Here is a 12,168-nt window from a genome sequence, read left to right on the forward strand (position 1 = left end):
TTCCAACCTGCCTGTCTGTTCTATGTAGTACAAATCACAGGAAAGTTATAATAAAGACCTATAACAAAACTGATATTAAAGCAATGAATATAATCACAAGAAAAGAACACACAACGATATAAGAACAAAGTTATTACCTTCATAACTCTGCTACTAGTATGTTCTTTCTTGTGGTTATATCAGTTGCTTTAATATTTTATTATAGGTGTTTATCAGAACTTTCCAGATGTGTGTGTGTTCTTGTAAACTGAGCATACTTTACACACACACATACAATACTAAGATCAGTAAAAGTAAATAAAACAGGCTAAAAAACTGATTAAAGTCCATATATCAGATAAAATAGATAAATTATCTGTTATCAGATAAATAACAGATAAAATATCAATACTGCCCTAAAAACTGAGTAAAAAGCCAATGACATCATAAAAGGGGTCTAAACAAAATAGGCAATATAGCCATAAAAATTAATATTAATTTAGAAGAGTAACATGGGAAATTTTCCAGAAATATCTGATTAAAGTCCCCTTGAGAGTATCTACATCAGAAAATTATGTACCAATGATATTTGAACTGATTATTAATGACTTATTTCACAAGCTTAACTGTCAAATAGAAACATAATTTTTATAATAGCTGTGCTCTCTTTGATCAATGGCTAGCAAAACTTGGGAAATAAATCATTAATGCAATTTGGTTCTGGAATTACATAAGATACGATGAACTAGCTCTTTGATCATCAGTACAAGTGTGTTCATTATAAATAATAATAATGACATAGAACCTGTTGAATCTATTACATTATTAAATATCAATTATTATATTAAAACTAACCTCTTTTCAAATCCTCCAATACAAACGTTTTATGTTTCTTGTCAGAAGGAAATTCCTGTGTTTTATCTGTTGCTGCTCCTAAATATATAGCAACTAGTGCCATTACATGCTGCTTTTGCTGATCAGACAACACAGGTTCAACCCGATCCACAATTCTAAAATGAAATATTTTTTCTTTTAATTCTTTTTGAAAGCATAGCAAACATTCCATAATACTTTTCAAATGTTCTTTTGTCTTAGTACTAATATTTAAAACAAAACAAGAAAAAAGCATAAAAATGGTCAGCAGAAACAAAAACAAACATTTCACAATAGCATTCTTCTTCATCACCATCAAATTCCTGACATAATTGAATATATAGAGGTTATAAAGGACCTTATGATAGTGCTACATGAAAAGTTATATTATTACTAATTTCCTATCAACAATTTTCCTTCACATTAGCCTATTAAATATGAAGCCTATTAAATTAGCCCATTCCAATATTATCTAATCTTATATTTCTGTATTCTAAGGCACTTTTTACTGTATCAATCCACTTACTACATCTCAGTCTTCCTCTGGGCCCTTTTCCTGCCATCCTGGCAAAGAACTTATTTAGCTAATTTTTCCTCTCCTATTCTGTTTACCCCCCCCCCCAACCAGCTGAGGTGGATGAAATAGTCAGCCCTCCCTAGCTTTTTTCCATGGATCAAAACTCCATCAGCATTCTACCTTTTATCATTCCATTACCTTCCTCCACCATTAACCTCGTTACTTCTAGAGCCATTAGTGGATTAACTGTTGCTGGGTGACCTTTGTGTCCCCCTGTCTTTACGTCTATTGTGTTGCTTGGAATTTCCTTTACTGTCCTAAGATATTTGACCTTTATGCCTCTAAAATGATTTATTGTCTCTTCCCAAAAATTGAAACGAATTTCACATGTTCGAAAATAATCAATCCTGAAATGATCACCGATTAGCCTTTGCAATGAATCTATTTAGTAATATTAAATTTGGTGTATTTTATTCTTTAAATCAGTGCACCCGGAAGAGTTGCACTGATTGTTCTTTTACTTTACTTATAATATAGAAACAATTTTTTCGAATTTCAAAATTTTCAAATATTTGCTTTGAAAATATTATGTCAAATATTTATATTTTTAAATAATATTTATTGAAATAAATATGTCCTTTTGCTTTTATTCCTAGCCAAATACCATTATATGGATCATCACATTTCAGTTTTAGAAACGATTTTTTTTTTTTTTTTTTTTTTTAATTTTGTCTTTATGAACAACACATGTTAAATTGCATTACTCAGTTTCCGATTGTGAGTCTTTCTGGTATCAAAAATTTATATCCAACGATATTTTAGTAGTGATTCTTCGCCTTTCATTTATTATTTATTATTATTTTTTTTTGTATTATGTACAATACGATAATATCCAGTGCATATCCTTGTAATATGTTGAAAATATAATATGAAAAATATCATATACGGAATGATTCAAAATTCTTGCTCATTTTGAAGATTTTTTAATGCTTACCTCTCCACCCCTCCCACCATCCTTACCCTCTCCTGGAACTCAATTACATAACTACTCTAAATTTCTACAGGTTTGAAAGCTTTTCTAGACAGTATTCAAAATCTATTACTTTATTTTACTGTTTTGACAAAAGAAATAATGCAATCAGATTGTTGTACCATGAAGCGTCTAATTCTATACTATTCATTTGCAATCTAAAATCAGCTGTTCCACTGTCTGCTGAAATTATTTGAAATTTTAGAAATAATATAATATATTCACACCATGCAAAATTGATTATATGCATACCACATGAAAGAAAGTTCAGTAGTATTATTTTTATTTGTTTTTCTTAAAAAAAAATCTAAATATTATTACTTCTATTGCTGGTTGCTATTTCTGAAATAATCTGTGTCTTAGAAATACCTGATAATATCCTCTTAAAGGAAAAGCTAAAGGCTTATTACTCTCACTGCTATTGAGAAAGAAAAGAGAGAACACTAAAGTGTCTCAAGCTGTAGTGCAGAATACATCAAGAATGTCTCGTTTCCTTTTCAATTGTTGATTAGCAGATATCCTAACCGAAATACTGACATTTCTTTTACGTGCTGATACATTATTTATGCCAAAATAATTTCTTAATTTATAATGATCAGTTTCACTTTTATTATCGAAAAATTATAAATTATTTCACACAACTATCTTGAAAAAGAGGATTTGAATTGCAGTATTTTAAAAGAAAAGGTGCATATGAGTTTCATAATCTTTTTTTTGGGGGGGGGGGATATAGACCTATTCAATCTGCAGATATTTCAGAGAATTTATTTTATAAATATAAATCATTCACAAGACAACTGTCACAAACGTAAATCACTTGGGGAACATGCCCATTCATTTTAGTGTAAAATAGTAACAAAGGTTTAGTTACTTTAGTTATCTAACCTAGAAGAAAATGTTATGTCTGCTGATATTAGAATCTTAGGTGAATAATTTTTTCTGACATGATTTCTCTATTCATTATAATGTAACTAATTTCCAGATTTTTTTCCCTCCTGCATACTTCGTGTTATATGCAGTGATTTCTTCTTTGTACTACAAGAAAAAAAAAATCAGATAACAGAAGAAAAATATGTAGTATTTTCTTTTTCATTGGCTGAATTTACGATGTTCTTTCTTTGTGTTTTGAAGAGAAAGTGCAAATGATTTTTTTTCTTACTATTTTTGCATTATAACATCTAATATAATTATAAGACTGACATTTTATCGTTTTTCTCCCACACGAGAAACAGAAATAAGGTAGTAATAATATTGTTGATGCTGTCAAACTTCATTGTAGCAGAAATTTTTATTACAAAACTTTGTAATATATATATATCTTCAAAACAAGAAATTTGGAACCCATATCATAATGTTGAGTGTTGGCAAGGTGAAAATGTTCACGTTATTATTTATGTATTTTATTTTATTATTTTTTTATTTTTTTCGTGAAATAGTTTACCTGGAAACTCTTATATTTAATTCCTTTGAAAATATTATTCTGTGTTATAAAAAGAACTTAAAAATTTGCCTTCAAGATGAAATGGAAACAGTATATTCAGGTATCTCTCTATCAATATTTGTAGTCCTGAACATTTCATTATTTATTTCATACTGTTCAAAATTTAAAATTATTCTTGAACAGTGTGGAACAAACACCCTAAAGCAAGGGTAAACACACAAAGCAGTTTTACACTCAGGGCACCAGATTTTTGTTTCCTTTCTGATATTTCTTTTATTACATACATAACATTTGCGTGCAGTTTTTTTTTATTAGCTGTTGGTGGTAGATTTTTGGGATAATGATTGGAGTTAGCAGCATTCAACCTCAGATGTCTGGTAGGATTGCCTGTTTTTCTGCTTGCTGAAGAAAGCGCATGTGCATGCAGCAATGCTTTTGCAATTTCTATTCTGTATTCTAGATATGTATGGTACACAAACATTTTTTCTTGTGCAGGAGGAGACTGTTCCAAATGACAAAATCCAATATGTCCAAACACTTTTTTGTAATTTTTTTTTATGCTGTTTCCTTATTACAGAGTAGAATGATAGCTGCTGATCGCACCTGTCGTTGTATGCACGCACACATACACACAGCAATGGGTTTTTCTTTCTTCAAACCATGCTTCTCCATGGATTCCGTTGATGGATTGTGCAGGGAAGACGGCATAAAAACATCTTTTTTATCTTTCCAACATAGTGGAAAGACTTTCCCTCGCTGATAAGCTCGGATTTCTCCCTTTGATAGCTTCCCTGAAGCTAGATCTGGAGGCATGTCTCACCTTTTTGCATTTACAGTACCACAACTATCTGTACGATGCTGTAAAAGCAAATCAGTGAGTTCAGGACATATAGCAATTATCCCTTGTGATGTAGTAACCTTTCCCCAGCAAAGGAACTAGTAACTGCATTACTGCACGCATCAACAAGGGGAGATCTAAATATTTATCATGCTCGATTACAGTTTGCTTTCCCGTATAAAGTTTGAACTCCCAAAGATATCCACTTTCCAATTCACAAGGCATAAAGGGGAAACCGGGGACAAGCTGGTGTATGTTCAGTGGCGATCACCCATTTTCTTCATGAAGACATATCTAAAGTACAGGCAGAATTGCTATCTTCAGAGCTAGAAAGATTTCTCCCCTCATCAGTAGAACAAGAGTTGCTCGAAAGGTGAAGGCTCCAACTTTTCAGCATATCACGAAGTTTCCTTTTCTTACCCTGAATATTACTGCTGCTTGCCATCTCGTAAATGAAATGCGTCTTGGGTATACTTACTAATTATTCCTTTCTGCCCAGTAGTAAGCTCTAAGTTAATAAGCTCGGTAGAACAAGAGCTGCTCGAAAGGCGAAGACTACAACTTTTCTGCATCTCACGAAGTTTCCTTTTCTTACTCTGAATGTTACTGCTACTGCTTGCCATCTCGAAAATGAATTGTGTCTTAGGTATACTTACTAATTATTCCTTTCTGCCAAGTAATAAGCTCTAAGCTAATGGAGATTACTAACCCCCACTGAGAAACAGAACAACAGAACATGCACAGTAAGCAGCACACTAAAGAGCCTCAAACAATATCTGAATATTTTACAAGAAGAAATTTCTTGTTTGGTTTTTCCATCTTTCTTTATTCTGATATTGCATTTGTAGGATGACAGCGATTTTAAATATTAATTTCGTCTATTACCGAATATCACATAATTTCCTGATTTATAATAATCAGGAAATAATATGTATATTTTCTGATTTATAATTTGCTAATTTATAATAATCAGCACATAGTTTCTGTATCGAAAAATTAAAGTCATGTGGAACAATTACTAAGGAAAAATAATGAATTAAATAAAAACTGTACCTATTATTATTATTATTCCTGATACCCCCCAAGGAGTCCGAAGACTCATCGCGGGAGGACACCTACAATTGTCTCAACCACTACACCGAACCTCTACTACAAATCATCTCCATCAACGGCATCTACCGCCCACCTCCACCACAACTAGTATTTTTTGTCTGTAAATTGCGTGTGTTCTGAAGGGCCGATTTCTATGTTTCATAAAAGTACCTATGTTTTATAACAGTTTTCGGGTGTGTGATAGTGCAATAGGGGGGTGTTAAACTATCAAAGGAGAAATAAAGTTCAAATCATTGTAAAAATATGAAAATGAAATTTCACATTTGATGCATTTGATATACATATTTTGAATGATAAAATATAAGCAAATGTATCGCTTACTTTAAAAATTGGAGTATAATATCAGAATTATGCAGAAAATATATACATATAAATTTAAATCATAACTGTTAATTTCATTTTGTAATGACCAATTATACAAGGAAACCAAGAAAGTGAAAGTGCAAAGAACTGTAGATTACTATATAAAGAAAAAATTTAGTGATATGATTAAAGAATTTCATGTTATTCTCTATAAAACAAAGTCGATCAAGCACGTCCTAAAGGAAATCTGTGAAGTATTATTCGATTTCGATAATTTTGAACAAAAATAATATAATCTGGAACGTCGGCAGCCGGTTTTCTTTTCTTTTTTTAAAATAATATTTCAAATAATTATCGTGAATTAATTTCTTCGAGAACAAAGAAAATGTTTCGTCAAGTAAGCGATTAGAAAAAAATTAATGCAAAAAAATTAAAAATGAAATTGGTTCTCCAAGGTAAGGCAATATTTAAGTGAAGAAATTATGCAAGAATCTTTATTTTGTCCAGACATTAAAATTGTATTATACAATAAAAAGAGAAAACAAAAATATAAATATTTTGATATTTTTAGTCTATCCAATAGAACTAAGATCCAGTTACCCAGCATAGAATAAGGAAGTGCGTTTTTGTTATAGGCAACTGAGAGGCAGCTACGAACGCCAGATAACCCGATTAGCTATTCTCTTCAGCGTGAGGGTTTATCACACCTTCTAATGGACATGACGGTCAAATTGCACTTCTTATCCCTGTTCTTTCAACAAGTGGGCTGAATCATATCCAGATTTGGCTGGACGTCTATAGACATCCTGGCCATTTGGGAGGTTAAGTGGCCATATGACCTGAAATTAGCTCTGCTAACACATTCCTGAATTCTAACAATGTCACATTCTTTCCTAATAGCGTCATTGTTAATATGATACTACCAGTGATGTCATCTGTTCAGTCCCCTAATCTTTCTCAGAATTCTCATATCTGTGGTCTCCAATCTTTGGTCAAGAGTTTCATTTCTAACCGAGCTCTCAGATCCATAGGTTAAAATTGGTTTGAGCATTGTCTTGTATACAGCTAGTTTAGTGAAAACACTAATGTCTCTGTATGCCATATAAATTTATTTGCTTGAATTCCTACCATAGATTTGCTAATTCTGCTGTCTATTTCCAAATTTAATTTGTCATCTTAACTAAAAATTGTGCCTAAATAGCTTACATATTTTACTTGTCTCAAAGAGTCTCCATTCAAGATACAGTTCATGTTGTCAGTGTTTTGGGCTATTTTCATTATCTTTCTTTTTAATGCTGATTTTGACACCAAATTTATTACAGCAGTTATTCAATTTGGCCAAAGAATCATGGAGACTTGCACTAGATGTTGGAATACAATATTATCTGCATAAAGCAAAGAACTAAGTTTGACATCTCCATTTCTAATATCAGGCTTGATGCCACTTTCTTTCATAATGTGATCCATATAGATGATGAATAACAGTGGATAATGTGCATCCTTGTCTTACCACTGATTTTACATCAAACCATCTTCTTGTACTTGGTTCAATTCTAACTGCTGTTCATCATCATCATCATCAAATTCCTGACATGTACCCTCAAGGGGTGTACAGGATATGATAGTACTACATGAAAAATTTACATCATTACTAACTTCCTATCTACAATTTTCCTCCAAATCAGTCTGTTACTTGTCAAGACTCCAATATTATCATTATCAGATCTTATATTTCTATCGTCTAAGGCACATTGTACCGTATCAATCCACCTATATCTGGGTCTTCCTCTGGGTCGTTTTCCTGCCAACCTGGCAGAGAACACTTGTTTTGCTAATCTTTCCTCGCCCATTCTGTTTAAGTGACCATACCACCTGAGATTAGCTCTGCTAATGCATTCCTGGATGCCGACAATGTCAAGTTCTTTCCTAATATCCTCGTTTTTAATATGATATTGCCATTGATGCCATCTATTCATGCCTCTAATCTTTCTCAGGGACTCTCATATCTGCGGGCTCTAGTCTTTGGTCAAGTGTTTTACTTCTGACCCAGCTCTCAGATCCATAAGTTAAAACTGGTTTGAACACTGTCTTGTATACAGCTAATTTAGTGTTGTGACTAATTTCTCTCTTATTCCATATGAATGTATTCAATTGACTTATCACCATACCAGCTTTGCTGATTCTGTTGTCTATTTCTATATTTAATTTACCATCTTCAGTAAAAATTGTGCCTAAGTAGCTGAATTGTTTTACTTGTTCCACAGGTTCTCCATTCACAACACAGTTGACATTTTCAATGATTCTGCCTATTTTCATTGTCTTTGTCTTTTTATTGCTGACCTTCATACCATATCTATTACAACAATTATTCAATTTAGTCAGAGAATCTTGCAGACTTGTAGCGGATTTATTTAGAAGTATAACATCGTCCGCATAAAGCAAAGAGCTGACATTAACATCTCCAATTTTGATATCATGTTCAATACCACTTTCTTTCATAATGTGATCCATATAGATAATGAATAACAGAGGGGATAATGTACATCCTTGTCTCACACCAGATTTAACATTAAACCATCTTCCGGTACTTCCTTCAATTCTAACTGCTGACTTACAACTCAAATAAAGACTAAATATTGCTTGATATAACGGAATGGCCCATTGATACCATATAACTGTAGCGTATTGAATAGCTTCTCTCTTGGCACCTTGTCATATGCCTTTTCCAAATCGACAAAACTTAAATACAGATCTGATCCTGACAGCCTCTATTTGACCTGAATAAAGCTTGTTCTTCACCAAGCTTTTCTTCCACAATTCTTCTCAACCGTTTCTCAAGTATACTTGCATACATCTTACCAGGAACACTCAGTAGGGATATATCTCTGTAATTCTCACATTCAGTTTTATTTCCCTTTTTATATATGGGTACTATGAGAGCTACTCCAAACGTCTGGAATTCGTCCCTCTGTCCAGGCCTTCTGAACTATGCAGTGCAGCCACTGTAAGACTTTTATACCACCATACTTCAGAATTTCTGGTCGAATATCATCTACTCCTGCTGCCTTTCCACATTTCAAGCCTTTGATGGCTTTTTCTACTTCAAGTATGGATATGTATTCCTGGCAACATGCCTGGTCAGTGTTTTTCATCACTGTGCTGTCAGCACTGCTTGTTTCATCTAGCAAATTTTCAAAGTAATTACTCCATACTTCAAGGATATCTTTTTTTCTCCGTTTTCATATCACCTTTATCATCTCTAACTCCTTTTAAAACACTCATTCCTCCATTCAATATTTATTTTCTATGTTCTTGCCAAAGTACTCCCATGACTTTTTGTTTAGCTAGTTTTACACACTGTTTAGCTTTCTTACATTTGTCTCTGTATTCTCTAAGAGCACAAGCTGACTTATTTGGCCAGTTACTTTTGATATGCTTTCTTCTTTTCCTTCACTGCCTCTTTAACTTCCTGTGTCCACCATGGAGTTCTAATTTTTCTATCCTTGCAGACAACTTCAACACATGCCTCTCTAGCTGAATCAATCAGGGTTTTCTTCAAGGCTTGCCACTGAATCTCCAAGTTTTGGTTCCTGTTCTGAAACTTTCATTTTTTCTTCAATAATCTTTGTGTATTTTCATCTACAGTTCACATCTGAGAGCAGCTCAACTTTTATTCGCTTTAAAACTTTCTTACATGTCATTCTTTTCAATATGATATTCAATTTTATCCTGTTCCAATTTCAAATCCTCTGTACACTCTGGTGTCCTGCACCAGGGAGAAAACATCACTATCAACAATATCATTGTCAATGAGACTTTTCTTATTCCTTGCCTCTTCTCTCCATGTGAATTAACTGTGACTAACTGCTGATTGACAACTTAAATATAGACTCTGTATTGCTCTGTATAATGTTCCATTCACCCTATATAATTGTCGAGTTTTGAAAAGCTTTTCTCTGAGCAACTTGTGATATGCATTTTCCAGATCTACAAAACTTAAAAATTTATATAAAGAATAAAACCCAGTTTTCTTTTATTTTTACAAAGCTCTTGAATTATTTCAGTCATGGTTACATTAATCTCTCTCTATGTGTGTATATATAGCAAAGCCAGTCCGTTCAATCATGATTGCATAATGGTAGATCTTAAATAGGTTTTTAAAAGGCATAAGTTAGAAAATGACCTTTCACAGATGCATGTTGTTACTGGAGGCATTGCAAATATTTTTAATAAGTTATAGATGTTAGGATATAACATTTTGTCACACTTTGCACTGCATCAATGGCATTTTTGCATGGAGCTATTGGAAATGGTTTTTCAAATTTCTTATACCACAACTTGAATTCGGCATTCAAAATTGCTGGATTTGTATAAGGCAAATCACCTGCATAAAATTCACAAATTGATGAAAATCTTTCATTGCACTTGCTGTTGGAGCATCTTTTCCATTTGGTAGAATAGGAAAAAATATATTTCAAAATGTTGCGATGCTGAGTGAAACGTTCATGAAGTTGAGTCAATATTTGGTCAATAAATGGAATGAAATATTTCTCCTGAAATACACTTCTACAGAATCGGCTGGAACATTGAAGCTTAATGTTTGTTTTGATGAAGTCCTTGACTTTTTAATATCAATATTAAAATTATTGGCTTTTATACATGCTTCATCGTAAATATCTTTAAATGAAGAATCTGGTGTTTCACGAACGGTATTTAATTGAGCCACAACATCATCAACAAAATTTAGGGAAATTAAGAGGTCACTGTCAGATTTTCGCATTATTTTAGACAATGGTAAGGTGCACGTAAATATTTTTGCAAGCTAAATAAAGATAGTATAAATCTTAAAAGATATTAATATTATAATATTATAAACAATAAGGATGTCCTGTCTTTTAGGGGTATTGAAGAAATTGTGTACCGTTTCAATTATGCCAATGCAATTTCTTATTTGTCACAGATAGCATTTCCAAGTGCCAAATTCAAAGTATATGATGCACAATGAACATATAAAGCTTGTCGATATCATTATTACATAACACCTCCAGGTAGTCCAAAGACATATGAGGTGTCACGAATAATAATATATCGAGAAAGGGCACCTACTCTACAACTCTGTCTTCACCAACCACAACTACAATCATCATCATCATCTACACCAATGCTGTCTGCCTCCGACCACTACCACTAGTATTTTCAAAGACAATCACAAACATCCATGTCCACTGCGAGATTCGAACTTACAGCCTTTTGGATGCAGAGTCGGCCAACCAGGCTGGATATATAGATAAAAAATTAAATTTTGGGGATAAAAAATTAAAACAAAGTTTTAATTTTTATTAAACAAATAAATAATATGATATAATTATGTCACTATTTACTTTTAATGAGATGATTCAGCTTCTCGGCCTCTGCAGAGTTGCTAGATATCTGGCTCAATATTGGTCAACTTCAGTCGAAGATCGGCACACACACACTAAGATAAATTCTGTATTTTGTTTTTATTTGAAGGAGCGATGAAAATCGTTTCTCGCAAAGATAGGTTGTAGAAAACTGCATGACGATTTTCGACTTCTTCAAATAATTCGGGAAATTCACTTCTCACTGAAGGCGAGATCCAGAATCGAGCCAAACCACGATCACGGAATTGCATTTTAAGCCCACTGTCACTTGAAAGCTCAATTAGCTGCTCTTTTTTTCAATAATGAAAGGTCGTTCTCGTGACTGCAAGCCTGAAATGGATCGTGAAATCACAGAAATTTCTTATAAAAAGTTATTCGGAAAATGTTTCCAAATTCTGTTTCAGAGTTTTGAGGTGGACACAAACCCTTTCCCAGCAGTTAAATTCTAAACTAATAAGTTTTGGAACCAATTGTATTTACCTTTTGAATACTATCCGGGGAAGCTCCCAACCTCCCTGTCCCTTTCATCACGCTTTTGTAATCAGGCTACTGTTGATATTGATTTTATATACACATTCAAAACTGTAAACAATTGTTGAATAATAACATAATAATGTAGGCATAATTACCGTAAAGGGAGAAAAGTCACAAAACAGAAAAACGTTCCTGCAA

The 12,168-nt window shown here is 32.9% G+C and overlaps 1 protein-coding gene across 1 annotated transcript in view; it reads right to left on the reverse strand.

Moving 5' to 3' along the window:
* Positions 1-12,168, reverse strand: part of LOC150096148 (ribosomal biogenesis protein LAS1L-like) — a 266,535-nt gene that overhangs the window by 73,645 nt on the left and 180,722 nt on the right. The window contains exon 10 of the mRNA XM_090409522.1: positions 835-989. Coding sequence (XP_090265648.1) covers positions 835-989 — 155 coding nt within the window. The remainder of the gene's footprint in view (positions 1-834; positions 990-12,168) is intronic.

The sequence above is a fragment of the Typopeltis vanoorti genome, chromosome 19 (genome assembly GCF_054136105.1).
Source record: "Typopeltis vanoorti isolate ZY-2024b chromosome 19, IOZ_Tvanoo_1.0, whole genome shotgun sequence".
Lineage (NCBI taxonomy): Eukaryota > Metazoa > Arthropoda > Arachnida > Uropygi > Thelyphonidae > Typopeltis > Typopeltis vanoorti.